We start from the raw sequence: 21,760 nt of genomic DNA, 5'->3' as shown, positions 1-21,760 counted from the left end.
CTAACAAGGTGCCAAGGTGAAAATATACGTCAGCTTTGGATCATAACGTACGTAAGTTTGCTTCTTAGCTGAAAGAAGATTTTAATTAATACAGCACCATTAGTGTTACTTCTATTTACAACATACATACACACCATACACAAAAGCAAATTTAATTAGAGATATACTTTACTAAAAAATCTCAACTTCCCTTTCCTCTAGTTGATTGGATGCAAAGCTGGCTCATGTTCAAGTGACTTGGTGAACTGCAAGAAACACATAAGAATCTGATTTCATAAAGATATGGAAAAATTAGCATCGGGTGTGTTATAACAACAAAACTTTTTCACCTGAGAGATCTTAAGCTCAAGCTCGTTCCACTCCGAGGATGGATTGCTTCCTGAAACTATGCCTGTTCCAGCATAGATCAATGCTCCAAGACCCTGGGAACACACAAAAAAGATCATATAGGTGCAATGACTTAAACAGTAAATGACCAGTTTGCTACACTGGAAAAAAGAATGTTATAAGTAAAAAAAACTCGCCTTTTCGACTAAAGCAGATCTTATGCCTACAGCAAATTCACTCTCTCCACCACCAAAGAACCCAATAGGTCCAGCATACATTCCTCTATCAAATGACTCTAGAAAACAAAGAAAAGAATAATATGTATCAAATCTGAAACCTCAGTATCAAATCAAATAGAAGCACTTATTAGGAGATGGCTTCTTCAGCAGACAATCCTTTTTCCGGTAAGACTTTAGAGTTAAGAAATTGAAAAGGCAGAAGAATCAAAGCATAGTATACCAATTTGTTCAATCAAAAGCCTTGCTTCCTCTACTGGACATCCGCAAACAGCTGGCGTCGGATGCAAAGCAGCCAAGATGCCAAACTGAATATAGACAAAAAATATTTTGAGGTAAGACAAAACAAACTGTAGCTTTCTTCACTCAATATCAAGATAACTATAAGAGAATATAACATATATTCTCAGAACAAGTCAAGTGATTTAGATGATCATAAGATGTTAAATCAACGTAAAACTGTCATCAAACCTCATCATCTTCTTTTCTTAGTTCTCCTGCCAGTTGAGAATATAGATGCTGTACTCTTGCAAGTTTTCTCACAGATTTCTGAGGTTCAACAACTACTCTGTCACATATGGTCTGCAAAATATAATTAAGAGAAGATTATATTTTAGCATTCTGTAGATCATAGACACTAAGAATATGCCAAAGCAAGCTAATTGTTACATGAAACAAACAATTACAACTAAAGACTAAGCTAATAAGATTGAACTTACTTTTAGCTTTTCTCTTATATTTTCTCGCACAATAGAAAACTCAAGATCGTCTTTTGCACTGCAAAAGTATTTGAAATAATATAAATTCACTTACATGCAAGTTTCTAAACATGCATCTTGCAGTAAGTGTGCAAAGCAATTTTTTTTCTTCAAAAAGTGACCTGGTTAGTAAGTCGCGCTCAATCTCCATTTCACGAACCATTGAATCGCCTCTAGGCCTGGTGGCAGCCAAAGCCTCGCTGCAGACACCTAGATGTTTTCTATGGAAGAGTCTCTCAGGCTGTTCCATTCATATGTATGTCAGAACCAACCAACACTTGATTTTCACATCTTTCTCACCAACATTATCATAATGGTAGCAAAGTAGAATAATTAACCTACCGTGTTCCCTATGAATGCTGGCGCACCTGGTGGTTGGAGACAGAATTGGTACGCGTCTTGTCCTTCACACTATCATATCAACAATTAGACTGAGATTTTAGCACTTCAAATTTCAATAACTAAGAATGTGCGAGGAAGAAAAGACACCTGCAACCGTGCTAACCAAGCGATAGGATCAATGTCGGTATCCGTAATGACTCTGCTGCTACGTGCAAGCACAACCTGAACGCCGGACCAATAACATCAGCTCAAATGCTCAATGAAACCCCTAAAATGTCTAGAAAAGAAAGGACGATATGGTTCCTAGAGTACCTTGCTTAGTGGTGAATTTTTATCCTTTATAATCTCCAAAGCATTACTAACAGCAGGGTCGTAGGCTCCTTCACTTGGAACATGGTTCTTGCTAACAACAGATACTCCTAGAGATTCTCGCCGTAATCTCATTATAACAGAAGAAACCTGATAACACCAAATATAATAAAAAAAACATTTAGCTGATTATATCAAGTAGTTAATAAGTACAGAGCAGATTTCAGCAATAGTGAACCTGAAGCATAGTTTTTTGAAGTGCTTCAATAGCATTTTCAAGCGTACACGAGAGCTCATTGTCCCAAGCAACAGTTGCAGCCAGCATTGAGCTTCCCCCAAACTCATCAAACTCGACCTATGTGTATATCATCAACCAAACAAAGTCAATTATTAGTCCATGGTTACAAAACTTCTCTTATAAGGAATCAAACTATATAGTACCTGAGGCACTGTAAAGTAAAACGAGCCAAAGTGTTCCCATTCCACAGCAATCTTTCCGTTGGGATCAAATCGAAGACCTCCATACGCACGAATCAGAGGAGACTTCGAAGACAAAAACCTTCAAAAACAGGGGAAATCAGCAGAAAGAATCAAACTTGGGATCAAGATCAAGAATTCTCGGTGTTGGTACCTTCGGATCGATCTCCAGTCATCATGAGAAAATGGATCAAGATCGCGGAAAAATACGGCAGACCCGATTCCAGCAACACTAACCGGGTTCCAATCAGATGATCCATTGTCACTGGAGAAGTCTTGAAGAAGATCAGGACGGCCAGTGTCGCTACGGCGGGAAAAGAAACTGCGAGGAAGAGCCTCGTTCTGCGCATGAAGCCAATCGATTGCTCCGATTTGCTCCTCAATTGGTACCTTCATTCACAAGATTAAGGTCTATAAAAACAAAAATAGGGCTTTTTTATTGCGCGGGAGAGAGTCAATTTTTTCTTTATCTTAAAAAGTCAAATATCATTCTAGTTCTAGATAAACCCCTGAAATAAATAAAAATTGTGAAATTTATTAATAACAAAATTAAAATATTACTTTCTTACATGATGAAATAATAAGTATTTACCAAAATGATTTTTATGAACAGGTAAATCCATGAATATTATAATATTATTGATAACAAATTTACTGTATTTTGTTTGGTATTTTTCTAAATTTAACAATAATTTATTTGCCTAGAAAAAAAAAACATATGTAAGAGCCGATGATGCAAATAAATAAAGCCTGACTCCTTTCCGTATCATAGGTACTGATTTTTAATAAATCTAATAATAATATATCAAAAAAAAAAGTATATTAGTCGATGAAAACCAAAAAAAAGATTATTAATCAATGATTATGCAACCGACAAACAAGAGAATGAAACAAAATCACACAAACCAATGTAAGAGCTCCACGTAGCTTAAGCTCTTTGTTTGTGAATTTTTCTGATCGGCACAAATATAAAATCAAGAAATTATGACGTACCTGAAACCGGACAATGCCGGAGGAGAACGACGGCGGTTGAGATTTGAGGTCAGAGACGGCTTTTATCAGCCTCCCCCTCGCGGCTGCAGGAGACGGAACCATCAGGAGAGTTCTTGTTTCTACCGTGCCGAGTGGCACTTTATGGTCAGCCTCGCATCCGTTCATAGTGAGTGAACAGAGTAAGAACCTCTGCTTCGCAAAGTGGGTTATTATTATCGCGTAATAAGACAAAGAAAAAGTTAAGAGTGGCTGGTTCTGGTAGTTGTAAAAACTAAAAGAAAAAACAAACCTGGCGATGAGAGGATGATAATTTGGTGGATGAGGTTAGAGAGTAGCTTTGGAGGATTGGACTAGGATTGTACTTTTTAGGGTTTGTGCCCAGAAAATGAGATGCAAATTGAATCGACGCCATCAAACAGATTAAAGCGACGTTGGTACTATATATTTTTTCTTTTTGTTTTGTTTTTTTTTTTTTTTTAAAGTATGTGAGACTTGACGTTTGTTTGGTATCTTTGGCTGAATATTTATAGAGATGTGATCCTGTCGTAAGAAAAGAAAGAAAGTTGTAATGGTGAAATGGGGCCACTAATATTAAATTTTGTTTGAATTTCTTAGGATCATTCAGTGTTTGGATGGTTACATTTTTTTTTTGTCATCTTGAATTTTATTATTAAAGCTTGTTTTGGAACTATAGTAGGATAACATACGCTCAAAGGAGGGAAACTAAAGTCGGCGGATAACTAAAAGTCTCCAGAGTCGATGTCGGAGGAAAGGAATATTCCCCGGAAACTAAGCCCTATGAAAGGAAAACAACATAAACTGAACTAGAAATACAAACAGAGAATATCGAAACCAAATCGAAAAAGGTCGACTCCTTAGACTACAAGCAGAAATAACTAGGCAAAACCTTAAAAGTGGTAGCACCAAGATAACAGAGAAACTTCTTTTGAAACACTTGCGCATGTGATTTATCACGGCTGCCCACGACCAACCCGTAATAACAACTACCTTCTCCTATCATGATGAGAGCCAATCTCTCGAGAACCAAGGACATCATAACCCGGCAAGTAAAGAGTACTCATAAGAGATCATAAAGACTCAAACACACTCCCAGATGCGACGACGACGACTGATGCGTCCCATTACGTCTAGCTAAAAACCTTCAAAAAGCGATCATATCTAAACAGATCATGAAGGCAAGTACAAAATTGCATTTTTCTGTATTAATTTTCTAGAAAAATTACAATGACGATATATTGCTCGTTTATTTTAATTAAATATAGGTAAGTAACTTGTGTGAATTTTCTTTACCAAATACTAGTAGATAGTTCTATCCAGAAAACAAAAAGAGAGAATTATTCATTACTATGTTCCTCCTTTTATCATTTTGATGCTTTACTAGGTAATCATCAACCATCGGGTTAATTTTAATGGAAAGCAGACGTTACAAAACAAAAAAATAGATATTTATATCCCTATTTATATATGTGTTTTGATTACCTCGATATATTTTGAATAGTTCAGTCACCTTAAAGCTTCAGTATTTTTGTTAGAGTGTTTTTTATATAAAAAAGGCAAATTTGTTGTACTGATTATACTAAATTTTCAGAGGACATTTTTGCCCCCTATAAAGTTGCGCCATTAGAGTATTAGACAACGCACCACTTCATATAGACTTGGCAGTTCACAGTTGGCATATAATCATAGTAGAAGAATAACGGATCTGAATGGTAGAATGAGAAAAGGGAAAGACAGAGAAAAAATTGGGTGGGGCAAAAAAAAATTTCTTTGGTGGGAAACTTTTTTAATAATTAATATATATTTATATAAAGATTTCGTACAGCCATGACATAAAATGTCATGCATATTTTAGAAAAACATAAAATATGGAAATAGCTTAGGTGGGAAACTTCTCACTGCTAGATAGAGTGAGAAGAATTAGTCTAGAAATCATCCATTCAAACCCTAACATTTAAACATTGTTTTCATATCATATATGACCATATATCTTCAATATTACATACACATCTCTAACATACGCATCTAATTAATTTAGTTTTATGAAACCTAGTATGAGCTCTTCTTTAAACCTAGCTACATTTTTAATTAATTTGGTTATCCTCATACCTCATTAGTTGTAAGCATGTTTAATTTGGACGTTATTTAATTACATACTTACGTTACTATCACAGTGAAAACGATATCCTAAACAGACAAATATATTGTTTTCTTACTTTTTTTGTCAACAATGTTTTATCAACGATGTCTAGAGAGAACCCTCTTTAAATAATTAATAATAATGATAGAGATGTTTCATTTCATATAGATTATAGAGACTACACGCTGCTACGTTTGCAGACTTGTAATCTTTAAAAAAAAAAATCATTTAGAACTTTGGTTTAGTTTACTAATTTTGTTATTAGGAGTATATGATTGTTTCCGCAACATATGAAATAAATACCATTTATCAACTTCATAATACGAGTAGATTATGTTAGAATATTGTACCAAGTACCAACTAACACCAAAACACGAGTATATCGAGTTATTGGTATATATAATGGGTAGTAGGCCCATGTTACGTACGTTCGATGATTTTACAACCAAGCAATCATTGACGTTAAGTTTTTAAAAAAGAAAACTCAAGGTTCGTTTTTGTTGTGTGTGGTTGAGGAATCTATTTTAGTAAAATAGAGAAAAAAATTCTTTTTTACTATTTGTTGTCTTTGATAACAAAAACAAATAATAATTCTTCTTTACTGGTGGGTTCAGAAGAATAATAGAACACTAAAATTAAAATTCTAACTTTGTGGTATCAGATCCATACTTATATTTTGTAGTAATCTAGTATTGACAAACCTTTTTTATTTTCTGCTATTTTTTCCACCCAAAGTAGTGGTATTATAGAGAAATCATGATACAAGTCTTGGGACTTGATTTTACCAAATGCATGTTCATCCTCGAAGATAGCCACGTTAATTATAAAGAACATATTTGTTTATATGTAAATCTAGAACAAATATAAATTTATAATTTAACAACATAATGTTTTTTTTTTAAATCAACCTTTTAGTTTTTTTGAAAAGGCTTTTAAATAATTGTGTATCTTGTTTCACAAAATGTTCTAGTATCATTTTGTAATCTGAGGAAATGTTTTTTGTGTTAGTCTAAATTATATTCCAAAGCTTATTAAAAATAATTTAGTTTACATAACTTTAATGTAAGAAGATGAATACTAATAATAATGATACGGTGAGAGTTATAAACCCAAACGAATGAACGTACATAATTAGAGATAATAATACTTTACCTAATTTCAGGTGTGAATTCGTTAGATTGGGGTCTATTCTTTATTGTTTTCTTCAATTTGGAGTATTGTACTATTGTCAGAAAATTCAGATAATTTACATAAAACATGTAATTTCTGGAAAAAAATATACAATCGTTTCTCATTTCTTTCTCTTTTTGGTGACCAAATCAAAAGGTCCACACTCTCTTAGAAATGTATGGATTTATGTTGCATTAGCTATATAGAAGATATCAAGTTTGCCACAAACAAAAAAAGAAAAAGAAAAAAAGAAGAAGATATCACTAGTAAACAAATAGCGTTCCAGTCAATATTTTAAACTCTTCTATCCTCCACTCACAAACTAACAAATTATGTTCCAGTATACTTTTGCATGGACCACTCTTTTGCCCCCGGCCCGTATCTAATCTTTCCCGTCGAAGTTACAAGTTACAAACAAAAAAAAAAAAAAATGGAGCCGGATGGACCACTCTGATTATGATTTTATGCTTTTTGTTTGAAAAGCCAGTTCATTTTTTTTGGTAGGCAAAAGCCAGTTCATAATAATTAGGCCTGGGCAGATTAACTGAACTGAATTAACTGAACCGAAACCGAATCGAAATTTTGGTTTCGGTTCGGATTCGATTATAAGACCATAATCGAATGGATAGTATTTCAGACATCCATGGGTATCGGTTCCTAACCGATATCAATTCGATTACCCAAATATACCAGAATCAAACCAAAATCATATTAAAATTGCTACTGTCGTCGAACAGCTAAACTCTCAATCTCTCGCCTTAGACGAGTGCATGCAACCACTACACCACAAAGACATTTTAATTAGTAGATGCCTTTTGGGTTAATAAGGGGATAACGTTTAAACTAAAAAAACTGGCCTGGAACTCAACCGATATCATATAAATTTAGACCAAAATATTAAAACATTTTTAATATTGTCAAAATTTTATCACATTTTTATTCATATCTAACAATTTTTTAAAAATTTATATTATTGTGGATATCCGGAACCAAACTAAAAATAACCGAAACCAAACCGAACCCGAACCGAAATAGGAAATTAACCGAATGGATCCTAAAATCCTATATCCGAAATATCCGGAACCGAATGGATATATCTGGAACCGAACCGAATATCCGAACGCCCAAGACTAATAATAATAACTTAAAAGTTAAAACATATAAGTGATATTTATTATTATATACATACTCTGTGACATAAAGAGATGTTTAGAAGTTTTTATACATTTTAAGAAAACAATGATTACTGAGTTTAAATATTTTTTTTTTTTGACTAAAAAGATATTTTTTAATTTTAAACCAATAACAATTTAAATTTTTAAATATTTTCAATGATTACGTCTTGAAGTTTACAAAACATCAATATTTATGGGACAAAAAAATATCTCAAAACATCAATTTTTTTGAAGGATAGAACAACTGAACAAGTTCGGTTCTTCACTCTCGGGTACATATCATCAATCACCCGAAGCGTGAAGACCCAATCTGAAAATTTAAATGCGAACAACTAGCTAACTGAAGGCGGTCAGCAAAACGTCGATGATGACATAACGGCTTCGGCCGATTCGGCCCATTAACAGCCCTTTATGGACCAGGCATGTACGTAGCATGGCAAGAAATAGGTATCAAAAGAATGTGAAAATTGATCCATGCGAAACTGTTAACTATCTATATAAACGATAGAATACAATAGGTTATACAAAAATCCATAAACTGATGACCAAGCTTATAGCACATAAGAACACGATAGCGTGTTCAATTTCAAAAGAATTTGAAGCCTTAATTTTGGAATCCACTTTTGCTTTTCATATTTTTGAGCTCGAATCTCAATTAATTTCGAGACTCATGAGCTATACAGATGCTTCCACCTTCATTCTCTAAAGGTTTTCCAAGTTGTATTTATTCGTTCTAAAGTTTCATATGTACAGATTAGTTACATAAAACTCCAACGACAACTTATACAAATGTTTAAATAACCAAAATATTGATAAACTAGGATACTAGTAAAAGACTAAACGTAACCCATGTATCAAGGTACTAGGAAATACATAGCGCTTCCTTTAAGGGCTCTTCTCGGCATCGTTTCTAGTCACTTTATGATCAATCTTTAAGTCACCGCCGCCTATGATGGACGATAGAGCAGTTGCTAAAGCCGACTGAAAACTTGGATCTGTCGTGATCGCCTTTATTGTTTCTGCTGGTAAAGATGACACTTGATGAGTCATAATGTTCTTGATTCCTATGTGATCATGATTGGTTTGTGTAGGATGAGATGAAGATGAAGATGACGATGAGGATGACCTTCCAAATGGATCAAAAGATGACCCGGCGGTTCGGGTTTGAATGATGCTTTGGTAAGGTAATTGCTGATGGGTGCTAATGTTGCCGTAAGGTGCACGGTATTGACTACTGTGAATACCACCACCAGCACTCCAATTCTGCAATGTATTGGTGTTGTTTGAGAAGTTAAGATTGGTTGAAGGATAACTATTCGATCTCGAGACATTGCCAGTAGGAGAATTGAATCGATTGAGCATGGATATGAACGGTTGCTGTGATGAGGATGAGGATGTGAGGTCAAGAGTGATGGTGGGATGGCCTGAAGAGGAAGGGGAAGAAGAAGAGGTTTGGAGGAAAGGTGATTTAGATTTTGGAGTGATATTGCCGGAGAGAGAGAAGTTAAGGCCATGAAGATCAGCTGCAGCGACAGAGGAGGAGGAGGAGGAGGCACCCGAGAGCAGCATGGAGGCGGCGGCTGAAGTGGCAGAGGCCATTGCGGTTGCTGACATGGGAAGTGGGTGGTTATGTGTTCCTTCGTATGTTGAGATAAGGATAGACATATCTTCTGAACATCTTTGCACCTATATAAAGGATAAAGATTCTTGTGCTAATATATATGTATTCTCTGCATAATTAATTGGGATTATTAAGTTACCTGTTTTCTTACGGGACAAGAAGCTGCAATGGTACACCGATAGTAAGCTCGAGGACATGGATTTCCTTTTGCTATTTTCTGACCATATTTCCTCCATTGACATCCATCATTCATCTGCATATATAAGCACCAACTCAAGAAAATAAAAATATAAACGTTTGATTTGTTGTGAAAACTGTTTCATCATATAGTAAATAGAAGTGAAAAAATAAATTATTGAAAAAAATATTTACTCTCTAATCAAAACAAGCTACGAATTTAAAATGTAAACTTAAAAAGAAAAGAAGTAAAGAAGTAATTATAAGCTTTAAAGTACAGATGATAGTTTAATATATATTCAACTAGATATGATTACTAACATTATGATATATACTCGTTTAAAGATGTGTAGAAAATGTACTAACCGTTGGTGTCTCACATCTTGATCTCACAGAAACCCTAGTTTTCTTAACAAGGTTTTGAGGCAAAAGCACTTCTTGATCTTCATGATCATCTTCATCATTCTTAAACCCAAAATTATTCTCTGATGTACTCTTATTAGTGTCACCAGTCTCCAGCGATATCTTTTCTTTATTATGATCAGTCTGAAACTTCGCATTAGGGTTACTCAAATCCTTGTATTCAAATGCCACACTCAACCCATGATCACTACCCTTTTCATAATCATCAAGTTTTTCTTCATCACCCACCTCCACAATTTTTTTACTGTTTTCTTCTTTATTCATCCTTGAACCACTTGGAACCGGTGACTTTGACCGTCTACCTAGGCTCAACGAGACAAGTTCTTCGCGCTCGTTAACTTTTTCTTTGTCTCTGTCTTTGTCTTGAGGATGCCCTTTTGATGAGAACTTTTTTGGTTCTTCATGTTGCATCATTAATTGGTTGTATTGTGTTTGAAGGATGTCAAAATCTTTCTTGATTTTACTCAATGATGACTTTAGCCTTCGATTTTCCTCTTTAGCCTCCTCCATTTCGACTTTAGTTGAGTCCAACTGATCTCATCATATCATACGTTTATAATATGTGCATGATTACTCAAAATTTGTAACATATATAAACATTATGTTGATTGGCTAAGTCTCTCATTAATATGGTATGTATGCCTTAAAACCTTATCATGGCTTTTCTTTCTTTTTCATAATTATTGTGTTGTTGATAATTGATATGGATAAGCAAATTATTCTCTGGTATATAATTTATATGATACATATATATTAAGGAAATAAACATGATCTAATTAATTTGGAAAACTGTATGCAACTCTCACGTCAACTATATAAAAAAAAAATTAAGATGCATCTCTGCATCAGGTTCAACAAGTAATGCTTTTCATAAAAAATAGCAGAACGGATCTAACAATAGATTTGAAGATCTAGCGTAGTCCAATCTTAGAATTCAAATTAATATACGCTGATTCGAAGATCTAGATGTTCTTGGTCAAATGATTAACCAAGAACGTGAGAAAATTATGGAATATATATGCATGTATATGATTCCAAGGATTGATTGATGCATATGTATAAATGACGTCTAATTATTTAAAAATACAAACAGGAAACTATACCTTGGATCTTATAATTTGCTCGTGCTCTTCATGAGAATCATCGTGAGACGAATCAAGCTTTCTCATCACCTCCTGGTTCTCTTCTCCTCCATGACCAGTACTCTTCAAGAAATCTTTCTTCTCCATTATTCTGCTTTGATATATTTTTTATAAGCTCTTATGTCTTTTTTTTTTCTCTGGAACAGTTGATTTCTATATATGCAAACTATATGTATATATCCTTTGACTATGCCCATTAAATATATCACAAAAACATGCAAGTCTCCTTTATTTATATGTTGTTCAGAGAACATGATTGCTAAAATAATTACCAAATTTTTTATGATAAACATATAGCGTTATATAATATGATAAACATATAGTGTATATATGATAATCTAAAATTCAGACTGAGCATAGTCTCCTATTTTTATTTAGCGGAAAATTAAAATTCCAAACTTTAAATCAAACTACAGTTTAAAGAGTTTGGAGACTAAAAAAGGTAAAATACAAAATATGGACTAGACTATATTACAATTATTCTAACCCTATATATATTCTATTTACACATTTGTTTGCAGCAAATGTTTCAAACCACGGAAAAACAAGCACGCAACTCTGAAATCTTGAAAGGTCAACAGCCAATCCAATTGAACAAACAAATAAGTTAAAGTAATAAGAATACGTATGACTAAATATGATTCCGAATATAATAATATATTAGTTAGTTTTCTTTTTAACAAATAGCAACACACGCACATAAAAAAAACGAAAAAAAGTTCTGCATCCGATTAATTAGGTAAAATAAAGAATAATGTTGTTCGTGGATCGACAGTGTCGACTAATTGGACGAGAAATATTCAACTTCAACTCTTTATATTTGTAAACAGCAATGTCTTAACAGCAAACACAGTTAAGGTTTGGAGCCGAAATCGTGGACCCACCGGCCAACGTTGATGCTAAAGAACAACGTTGAAATTTCTTGATCACATCGTTACAAGTTCATCTCTATCTTTTCTTTTATTTAATCGCTAACCTATCTTACTATCTATAAGACTTCTGCGGTGGTAAGCGACAAGACAAAATGTCAAGCAGGACAAAGTGTGGCATAAGAAACCCTTTATATATATAAAAAAAGATTGTGGTTAATAAGAAAGAGGATGAACCCAAAAATGTAATAAAGACGATCGAAAGGTTTCTAAGCATTGTAATTAATATTTCCTCCGTTTCAAAATATAAGATGTTTTAGAGAAGTTTTTTATTTCATAATATAGGATGTTTTCAAGTTTTTATGCAACTTTTAAATTAGTTTAGTATTTTATATTATGCAGTATTGTTTCTGATGGATTGAATTTGTTAAAAGTAAAGACTTCTTAATCTGCGTGTTTTATTTAAAACATCCTATATTTTAAAACGGAGGGAATAGTTATTAAATTTTAACAAAGATTTCTTCGTCATCTGAAAAATCTAATAGTTATCGAATTTTTACTATCAACAAATAAGATGATATCAAAGTAGATTTCTTCGTCATTTAAAAGGATTAAAGTAGTTATCAATTTTTTACTATCGACAAATAAGATAATATCAAAATAGATTTCTTCGTCATTTAAAAGGATTAAAATAGTTCGATTATTCAAAATAGCATCTAATATAATATTTTGTAAGTTAATAAACCTAATAATCTTTTTGGGAAGCACACAAACAAACGATTCAAACATATAGTTTCATCTTAGAGTTGATGTGTTTAATTTGCCACTCGTGTACAAATGCGGTTTTATGTTTCAATAAGTGTCTAGTGTTTATGGTATGCAAACAAAGTTTTGTCCGTTTAAAGAAGACATTGCCCTAACTAAGGCTATCATGCAATATGCTATGGACAAAAATCCTTCCGCTGACCTACTTTTTATCTCAAGCCACATAGACTACTGTCATGGTAATTATCTCAACTTATTAAATTAAATCGAGATTAACATTATTTTTATTCGCAAACTAAGGGTGCAAATGGTTGCTCAATTGAAAAGGTTGAAGGAGTTGAAAAAAATTATTCAACCAAATTTCACCATTTGAATAGAAGAGGACGAAGAAGTTGGAAATACTTATTCAATCCATTCAACCTAAAAAGTTGAAAAAATAAACTAATCCTACAGCAAAAATGTTCAACTTGTTCAACCACTATTTTGGAGATGAATAAGTTGAATATTATTCAGTCCAATTTTATTCAACTTAAAATTTTCACCTCTTTCAATTTTAAGCAACCATTTGCAGCGTAAATAGTTTTTTATTTTTGATGTAGGTGATTTGGGATATGGTGTCTCTTCTCTTTCCTAACGATGTTAACCCTCAGGATTATTTTAAAAAGATTAAAAACTCCTTATCCAAGGGAAGTTTTGAACTGCTTCCCACTAATAAAAATTTAAGTTAAAAACTTATAAAACTGTAAATCTAGATCCAAAAAATTGGTTATATCTAAATAATCATGTTGCAAATTTTAAATCACATATGACTTTGTTACAAACAAACTGAAGGTTTAATCAATTACAAATTGCATGATTTGTTTTAAATTACGCCGTTTGTTTCTTTGTTTAATGAAGTCTTAAAATTTTGCCAAATGGTTGGTTTTGGTAGGCTTGGCATCTCAATAGTATTATACTATACATTCATTATACATAATATATATAATCAAGGTATTATTGTAATGCATTTATATATAAATATATAAATTGTATGACTTCCAAGCTCCAACTGAAAAACCAAATTGACCATTGAGTTGATAATTAGGTTCATAAAATTTGTATTGTATTTCTTTTTGTGTGTTTATATAGTTTATGTTTCATTTTTGCATGTGAGATTCTAAACGCATATACGACTACGGTCTATATAGCTTATGGTATGATATTTATGTTATTGTTATATATAGCACCATCATTCACATTTAAATTTAGTAAGATACATGTTATTGGCAAGAAAAAAATAAAAATAAACATGAGGAATATTTTCGTGGACATGTGATTGATAATAATAAGTAGATATTTTTAAATGGATCACGATCTAAGGACTTTTCCTTGGTTGCGTAGAGTTATGTATATACCATTGACATTTTACAATAATTAGTCAACTTGTTGACCCAGTTTTTGAAAGCTAATTCATGTCTTTAACACTTTTAACTATTTCGTTTTCGTTTTGAAGTTCCTCTAAAAATTATCATTAGCATTTTCTACAATTAGGAAAAAACATAAAATTCGGCGACTTCGAAGACATCGGGGCTAAATGTAATAAGTAAGGGAAGACAGGGGTATATTTGGAATAAAATAAAAATGCAGAAAGTTACAGAAACCCTAAACCCTAATTTGCCATCGCCTTCTTTGGGGCTTTTCCTCTGCACCTGTCTCTCCTCTTCAACCTCACAGAACGAGAGTGGGCGATTCGAGTGAGCGAACACTTATCCTTATAATTGCATCCTCAAGGTAAAATTTTGATAGCTCTAGCCAGCTTAAACGATTGTTGTTTAGGAGTAATCTCCATAGAACTCTGCTGATTTTGCTTTATTAGATTTGTTTACTCTTTTCGAGCCTTTGTTGCGTCATATACGAATGGATTTATGGTTTTGCGTTAATGGGTTCTCTTCATTCTTACAGATTTTGAGATAAAGTTTGATTCTTTTTGTTGAGTTCGCAATGACGTTGCTTGAAGCTATCTCCAACACCGTAGCGAAACAGGACCGAGTCGAGTCGCAGTCAGATTATCCAATCCCTCTTAGCCACGATGGTATCTTCGCAAATCTGAAACCGAAGCTAGAAAACCCTAATCCTGGTACCCTTATCAATCCAATATCCGGGTGGGGAATCTCCGGAAGCGATGTTGAAGTCATTGATTTGGGTAAGAAGTTTTCGTCTAAGCTGAAAAGGAAGCTTAAGGATACGAATGGGTTTGTCAAAGATGAGTTTGTGAGAATGTTGAAGCAGTTTCTTGAGAATATTGGTGAGAAAGTTGGGATTTTAGAGGCTAAGCCTGATGAGTTGAAGGAGTTGAAAAAGACTACTGAGCTTTTGATGGGTACAAATGCAGCTGGGTTAGTCTTGGGTGATCAAGCTGGTCTTGAGATACAGGAACTGGTGGAGAAGAATGGGTTTCTGATGGGTAGAGATGTATCTGGTTTAATTTTGAAAGATTGTATTCGTTTAGAGATGTGGGAGCTAGTGGAAATCTTGATTTCAAACTCCTTGGTTGATCATTCTTCATACTCTTATTTAGTTAGCAATCTTGTTGAGAAGCAAAGGTCAGATTTGCTTTGTGTTGTGATCAAACAAGCTTCAGATCTTGGGGCAACTGAGCTTCTATCGATCTTGAAGTATTTTTTATGCCCATCAAAGGAAGCAATTAGCAACATGGATAAGGTAAGAGAAGAATGGGACAGTGAGGCTATGTTGGCGATTGAAAAGGTGAGCAACACAGAGCTGTCAAAGAAGTCTAAAGTTGCTGAAGAAGCTTCGATCTTGCTGATGGTTGCTCACGACGGGTTTTCAACCTCTGAGCTTTGCCTGCATTACTTGTTAGCTTCTCGGAATGTTGATGAAGTCATGTTTGCATCTGCAGTCAGTAAGTTGAATGGCAATGAGATGAGGAGCTTTATTCGATACCTCTCTAAATGGATGAAGAAGTATGAGATGTTCCCTCAAGCTGGTCCATGCCCTAAAGCCGACTCCAAGCTCGGTTTGAAACTATGCAACTGGGTTCCTGAACTCGAAGACATAACCAAATGTTTGGGGCTTATTATCGATGAGAACTTCTCCACTCTGGTTCTACACTCGGATTTGCATGAAGAGCTAAAGTCTATTGCAAGAGTAGCAAATGGTTTAGCTTCAGAATCAAAAGTGTGCTGTTTTATGGCTAATGTGGTTGAAAGTTTGAAACAAGAAGCTGCTCGGAACTAGAGTTTCACAGTTCATGGAGTGCTCAGTTTAGATGGCGTTTGATGCAACCCTTTTTCACTCTTCTTATTTATTGTTCTCCACTGCCTTTTTGTATTTTCTAGTTTCAGTTCATCCTCTAACTAAAAGTATAATTTTGTTCGTTCTCTTTGAGAGTTTGTCACCAACTTATAAACATTGCCAGTCTGATGTATGCTGCAAATCTTATAGCACTGGGTTAAAAAAAAAACTTTCTTTCACTGGTTGCCGAGCTGAAAAGTGAATCCATTAGTCTCCCAATTTATGGCTTTTGATTTTGTGGCGGATTTGTTTGTGATCCAGTCTCGACCACGTTCAGGAACTGAGCACAAGTTAATGTCTCACAGAGCTGGATAATAAAAGTCGTTCGCTTTACGAACCTCCACACACACGAGAGCTTGCCGCATGATGAACCAACGGCTAATGAGTGTATGGTAAGGCGCCTCTCACTCTAGCGCAGGTTGAAGAAGGGTAAGAACGTAAATGATCCGAAGAAGATGCTTCACAGTCACGCAGCTGACCTGGGGACTACCCAACCCCTTTCTCACCTTCTTAAATTGCTTATCTGTCAATCATCATTTCCCATTTGTGTTGTTTACTTAATTGCTGGTAATTTTTTCCCACAAAGTTTTGATTTTTACTTCTTTTTTTTTTTTTTTGTATTTTGGGTCTGCGTTTGAGAAAAATGGAGTTTTTTGTTTTGTTTTATGCAAAAAGTAAAGATCTAACGGCTGTAAAAGAACGGTGTTAGATTTAAAATATGGAGATGCGTTTTGCAGTTTTTTTAAATTATAAATAAAAATAAATTTGTTGTCAAAAAAAAAAAAATAATAAAATAAATTTCTTTGTCGTCGTGGTCACTCTGAAACTAACACACCACCGAAGAGCGCTCTTAACCAATGCTCTAGACTAAAGAGATTTGCAATTGGAAAGCATCTCTTGAGACTTGAAGTAGCAGTACCTTCAACAGATTCAGTCACGGTAATGTTGTCTTCCTCTTAGTTGTGTCGGATTCAGACATGAGATCCAACCACGTGCTCTAATTTGAGTCCGACATTTCACGGAGTAGTTCGACTACAATGAGATTTGAGGATCCCTAAAAAAAATTAATACTTTCTTTTTTCTTACTGTTTATTTTGAGATCAGGTAGTGTGGATTTGAGATCAGGTTCATTCACTTGCAAGGTGAGTTTCCAGATCTGGTTTCGGTAATTTTTCATTTCTGGAGTTTTGGAGATTTTTTTGTTTTATGGTAATCATTGCATTTTCTAGTTTGATCTTCATTGGTTAATGATTGTGATTTACTATCTTGTTGATTATAATAAAAAATTACTTGTCTTTCCTGTACTCATGGACGAATGATTGTATTAATTTATCTTAGTTTTGTGGCCGACAGTGATTTTTTAATTTGGATCTCTACAGTCTGATCCATTGAACTTAGTATGAATGCCTGATCCATTGAACTTAGTATGATTAATCCTGTTGCAAAGAGCCTCTTAGATATAACCAAAATCTACTGAAAGATTTGCAAATTGCAATATTTTGGTAATAATGTGTTGTGTTATTATATAGTCTTTTGTTATTTTGCTTAAAGCAAATTGTTTTGTGATTTCTCCGAAAAATGCAGGTGCTGTGAAATTTTTTGGTTCTAGACATCATGGGAAAGCCTGTAAGGTGGTTAAAAAGTGTGCTACTTGGAAAGAAACCATCTAAATCTAGTGGTATTACAGAGAAAGAGGTAAACTTGTTTTCTTTTCAAATGTTGTATGATAAAACATTTATGATAAAACATTTGGATTTCATATTTGGATAGTAGTTACATACTTACATGACATGTCTCTTTTTACTAGTTTTTTAGCTTTCTGCATTGTAGTCTTTTTCCCGGATTGTTCACGGCTAATTCTGTTCTGTCTGCTGTTGTCACTTTATGATTGCCTTTCTCTTTGTTGTCTGTTTATAATTGTTACAAAAATTATATGGTTATCACATGAACAGAGAACTGTGAATGGAAAAGAGGTTGTCGTTATTTCAAAGGTTGAAGAATCCGATGTTGTTTCGGATCTTCCACCCATTGGAAATGCAGTAGTTTATACCAGTGGTATGGTAGAGACACAGAATCTAGAACATGAAGATGTTTCAGCCAACGAGATACAAGTTCCTGAGGTACAACCAACAGATTCTCAAGATGCTGCTTTTGTTACTGATGATTCGCCATCCGAATCAGAGAAGATTCAACAAGAGATTGCAGCAGTTACTATGCAGGCTGCATATAGAGGCTACTTGGTAATATTTTTAAGCTTCTGGTCTAGATATAGACATGGCTCTTGATTTCACAATTTTTGTATTCTGATCTAAGCTCTCTATGTGAAGGCTCGACGTGCTTTCAGGATCTTAAAAGGTATAATAAGGCTACAAGCAGTTTTCCGTGGTCACATGGTTAGGAGGCAAGCTGTTTCGACCCTGTGCTGTGTTATGGGAATTGTCAGATTGCAAGCACTTGCTCGAGGAAGGGAGATCAGACATTCCGACATTGGAGTTGAAGTTCATAGGAAATGCCAGTTGCATCATCAGCCATTAGTAATGCTAATCTTGCGCGTCTCTGTGATTTTGGTTTTTCTAGCTGATGGCTCTTAACTCTAATCCTGCATACAAAATTTTCTGTCTTATCAGGAAAATAAACTCACGGACTCAGGTGTTGATACACATGCTTACCTGGGAATCAAGAAGCTAACAGCAAATGCTTTTGCTCAGAAGGTATATACTTGTTTCTGCTATTACTATGTTTTGAAACTAGGAGATGAGAAGATTTCATGGTAGATGATTTTTGCTGTCTTTTTATCTTATCAGCTTCTAGCTTCATCGCCAAACGTGATGCCATTGTCCCTTGAGAATGATTCTTCCAATTCAATCTGGTTAGAGAACTGGTCAGCTTCTTGCTTCTGGAAACCAGTTCCTCAGCCAAAGAAAGCCTCAGTCAGAAAAACTCAAAAAAAGTTGAGCAGTAACTCTCAGTCTCAGGTAGTCGAGGCTGAGTTTGCTAGACCAAAGAAGAGTGTACGCAAAGTCCCTATCGACAACCCCTCAGTGACACAGACATCACTTGAGTTTGAAAAACCCAAACGCAGCTTCCGCAAAGTTTCAGCAAGTCAATCTGTAGAGCCACTACCAGACATGGAAAATCCTCAAGTTGATCTAGAAAAAGTGAAACGTGGCTTGAGGAAAGTACATAATCCCATAGTTGAGAACTCTATCCAACCTCAACCGGTTCCAATGATTGCAGTCGAAAAGCCAAATCCGGGTTTAGAAGAAGAATTTGTGAATGCCTTTGATAAAGAGAAAGAAGATGAAATGTCTGAGACAGTGGTGGAACAACCTGAGGATTTAATGCAAACTCATGGACCATTGAGAGCCAATGAATCACTTGATTCCACGTTAGTCAACCAAATCGAAGAGAGCGAAGAAAATATAATGATGGCTGAGGAAAAGGAGTATGTGAAAGAAGAGAGAACTCCCAAACAAAACTATAAGGAGAATTCAGCACGGAAGGAGAATCAGAAATCCGGGAAAAAGGGTCATCTGGTTACAGCTGCTCAAACCGCCGAGTGTCAAGAGAGTAGTTATGCAAATCAGACTAGTAGCCCGGGAATACCGAGCTATATGCAAGCGACTAAATCTGCTAAAGCAAAGCTGAGGCTACAAGGCTCTTCTTCACCAAAGGAACTAGGGACTACTGAGAAAGCCAGTAGACGTTACTCTTTACCATCTTCAGGTAATAGTGCAAGAGTCACTTCTCATTCTCCTAAAACAAGAGTCTCAAACTCAGGTGGCAAAACCGGGAATAAGACTGAGAAACCTCTTCTTACGTCCCGAGAAGGAAACGGTTAGTGTCCTAAGCGAAACAAGCTTTCTCACAATGTTTTTCTCTTATTGAAAGTCTCTGAAGAAACTTTTCTTGGATTGGTTTTTGGGTTTTGCAGGGAAGAAAACTCCGGTAGAGTGGAAGAGATGGTAAAAAATAAAAGCTGAGGCCTTTGATGTTTCTATATTACAATGTTTCTAGTTAGTGTGTTTGTCTTTGTGTTCGTGTCATGGAGTTGAGAATGTAAATCATAGATTTTTTTTTGGTGGTATCTTCATTTTCCGTTTTAGTCATCCTACATTTTACTTCTATTACCTTTAAATCTGAAATAAAAAAACTTCAAATTTTTTTGGGATGTATAATGATCATCAAGTTACTCATATCACATGAGTCATATGTTGTGATGGAGATCCTCAATATTTTTATGAAAAAAAACTTACACATGAAGTTAAGCCTCTTTAACAAGTTGAACGAAGCAATCGTCTTTTAAGTTTGAATGAATGATTAGGGAGGGAAGTGATAAGTAATTAAAGGGAAAAACAAAAAGAAAAGCATAAAGGGATATTACATTGAGCTCAAAGAAGCAAAGCAAGACTGAATTTTATTGCATGGAGAAAAGAGCTTGGAATTACAAGCTTTCGTACCAGCTTCCCCTTCAATTTTTTTTTATTCGTTTTCATCATTTTCAATTTATTCTTTCTGAATAAACACTTTTTTCTCCATTTACAGGAAAGCCTTCTTGCTTCTTCTTTGATAGCATTTTTCGTCAAGCCAAATCTTCTTCTCCCTATAAATTCATGGACTTTGTTTTGCTTATCTTACCATAATTACATCTTATTATTAACTTGTTGCTGTATTTAGATAAATCCCCCATTATACTGTATGTTGATTGTTGACACCATTTTTGTTTTTGTAAATTAATCAATTTTCCTCCTATATTAACTATGATGCCCCCAATTTTTCTGTAAGAGAAATTAAATTCACATGCATATTTATATATAAAGGTAAAAGGCTGTCCATGTCGGATAATAGGGAATGTTCAAAAGATATCTCAATATTCTTTGGTGATTCCATTTGATAGGGACATTGTGTGAAGAGCAATGCCCAAAAAGCAACACAAGATTGCACCTACTAAACTATATTTCCATGTACTTATCACACCATTCACCTTATCCAATAAACAGAACACATTCACATATATGTAGTTGTGTATGTTAAAATAGAAAAGGCAAGGAACTTCAAAAAAAAAAAAAGGAGCAAAGATAAAGAAAGAGAGAGAGAGACAGAGAGAGAGAGATATATATGCTTAGCTTCCCAAGAACAGAGTTCCAAGTGTAAACCTTTATTTGGTTCAAACTTGTCAGAATAGAGTTCTTCTAAAACCAGCCTTTATATATGCTTCCTTCTTACCAATCTTCTCTCCACTCCAAAGGGAAAGAGAGAGAGAGACACACAAAATTCTCTCTTCTTCTTTAACCTTTTTCCATTTATATAATCTCTCAAGTTGTACTTTCAGAAACACAATATTGTAGCTGCTAGTATCTAACACATTTACGTCTTCAAAATGGGTTTTTCAGTTCGTCATATAGGAATGATTCTTCTTCTTGTCATCGCGTTTTCGGTACTTCAAACGGATAAGGTTTCGGGTCTAAGAATATGGGACAGAGGAATGACGCTGCAACTTGAGTTTGTTCATCCTTTGCGTATT

At 34.5% G+C, this 21,760-nt stretch overlaps 4 protein-coding genes across 7 annotated transcripts; 2 read left to right on the top strand and 2 right to left on the bottom strand.

Moving 5' to 3' along the window:
* Positions 1–64: 64 nt before the first annotated feature.
* Positions 65–3,978, bottom strand: LOC104776004 (isochorismate synthase 2, chloroplastic-like). Of its 3 annotated transcripts, none has more exons than XM_010499992.3 (15): positions 3,732–3,978; positions 3,443–3,631; positions 2,604–2,839; positions 2,414–2,531; positions 2,211–2,327; positions 1,976–2,122; positions 1,811–1,885; positions 1,664–1,732; positions 1,444–1,562; positions 1,283–1,340; positions 1,035–1,145; positions 787–871; positions 525–622; positions 330–422; positions 65–245 (listed from the first exon to the last, which is right to left on the bottom strand). In XM_010499992.3, the coding sequence occupies exons 1-15, from the start codon at positions 3,852–3,854 to the stop codon at positions 198–200; spliced, it is 1,686 nt and encodes a 561-aa protein (XP_010498294.1). In that variant the 5' UTR covers positions 3,855–3,978; the 3' UTR covers positions 65–197. The 3 variants fall into 3 exon arrangements, with proteins under 3 accessions (XP_010498294.1, XP_087356892.1, XP_087356891.1); XM_087500766.1 differs by having other exon boundaries at positions 3,443–3,687; positions 3,794–3,869; XM_087500765.1 differs by lacking the exon at positions 1,283–1,340 and having other exon boundaries at positions 1,035–1,112; positions 1,377–1,562; positions 3,732–3,954.
* Positions 3,979–8,646: 4,668 nt separating this feature from the next.
* On the bottom strand, positions 8,647–11,480 carry LOC104776003 (putative WRKY transcription factor 61). Its single transcript, XM_010499991.2, has 4 exons — positions 11,270–11,480; positions 10,110–10,697; positions 9,706–9,819; positions 8,647–9,631 (listed from the first exon to the last, which is right to left on the bottom strand). Exons 1-4 carry the CDS (start codon positions 11,393–11,395, stop codon positions 8,831–8,833), a joined length of 1,629 nt encoding a protein of 542 aa, XP_010498293.2. The 5' UTR covers positions 11,396–11,480; the 3' UTR covers positions 8,647–8,830.
* A 2,990-nt stretch (positions 11,481–14,470) lies between these two features.
* LOC104776002 (uncharacterized) lies at positions 14,471–16,415 on the top strand. Its single transcript, XM_010499990.2, has 2 exons — positions 14,471–14,712; positions 14,884–16,415. The coding sequence occupies exon 2, from the start codon at positions 14,923–14,925 to the stop codon at positions 16,177–16,179; it is 1,257 nt and encodes a 418-aa protein (XP_010498292.1). The 5' UTR covers positions 14,471–14,712; positions 14,884–14,922; the 3' UTR covers positions 16,180–16,415.
* Positions 16,416–16,778: 363 nt separating this feature from the next.
* LOC104776001 (protein IQ-DOMAIN 30) lies at positions 16,779–20,407 on the top strand. 2 transcript variants are annotated; one of them, XM_010499987.3, is made up of 8 exons: positions 16,779–17,175; positions 17,341–17,378; positions 17,821–17,931; positions 18,189–18,476; positions 18,564–18,770; positions 18,864–18,947; positions 19,041–20,073; positions 20,171–20,407. In XM_010499987.3, exons 3-8 carry the CDS (start codon positions 17,851–17,853, stop codon positions 20,203–20,205), a joined length of 1,728 nt encoding a protein of 575 aa, XP_010498289.1. In that variant the 5' UTR covers positions 16,779–17,175; positions 17,341–17,378; positions 17,821–17,850; the 3' UTR covers positions 20,206–20,407. The 2 variants fall into 2 exon arrangements, with proteins under 2 accessions (XP_010498289.1, XP_087364767.1); XM_087508641.1 differs by having other exon boundaries at positions 16,981–17,175; positions 17,341–17,401.
* Positions 20,408–21,760: the final 1,353 nt, after the last annotated feature.

The sequence above is a fragment of the Camelina sativa genome, chromosome 3 (genome assembly GCF_030686135.1).
Source record: "Camelina sativa cultivar CO46 ecotype springtype chromosome 3, ASM3068613v1".
Lineage (NCBI taxonomy): Eukaryota > Viridiplantae > Streptophyta > Magnoliopsida > Brassicales > Brassicaceae > Camelina > Camelina sativa.
The sequence above is the reverse complement of the archived record's forward strand: the minus strand, read 5'-3'. Positions and strand labels throughout refer to the sequence as shown.

Coding starts and splice junctions, on each gene's coding strand:
- LOC104776004 (XM_010499992.3), bottom strand. CDS start 3,854: ATGGCGTCGATTCAATTTGCATCTCATTTTCTGGGCACAAACCCTAAA. Junction 2,123..2,210: donor TTCAAAAAACTATGCTTCAG/GTTCACTATTGC, acceptor TGGTGTTATCAG/GTTTCTTCTGTTATAATGAG. Junction 1,341..1,443: donor GAGCGCGACTTACTAACCAG/GTCACTTTTTGA, acceptor ATACTTTTGCAG/TGCAAAAGACGATCTTGAGT.
- LOC104776003 (XM_010499991.2), bottom strand. CDS start 11,395: ATGGAGAAGAAAGATTTCTTGAAGAGTACTGGTCATGGAGGAGAAGAG. Junction 10,698..11,269: donor AGCAAATTATAAGATCCAAG/GTATAGTTTCCT, acceptor TGATGAGATCAG/TTGGACTCAACTAAAGTCGA. Junction 9,632..9,705: donor CTTGTCCCGTAAGAAAACAG/GTAACTTAATAA, acceptor TCCTTTATATAG/GTGCAAAGATGTTCAGAAGA.
- LOC104776002 (XM_010499990.2), top strand. CDS start 14,923: ATGACGTTGCTTGAAGCTATCTCCAACACCGTAGCGAAACAGGACCGA.
- LOC104776001 (XM_010499987.3), top strand. CDS start 17,851: ATGGGAAAGCCTGTAAGGTGGTTAAAAAGTGTGCTACTTGGAAAGAAA. Junction 17,932..18,188: donor GTGGTATTACAGAGAAAGAG/GTAAACTTGTTT, acceptor TCACATGAACAG/AGAACTGTGAATGGAAAAGA. Junction 18,771..18,863: donor AGTTGCATCATCAGCCATTA/GTAATGCTAATC, acceptor CTGTCTTATCAG/GAAAATAAACTCACGGACTC.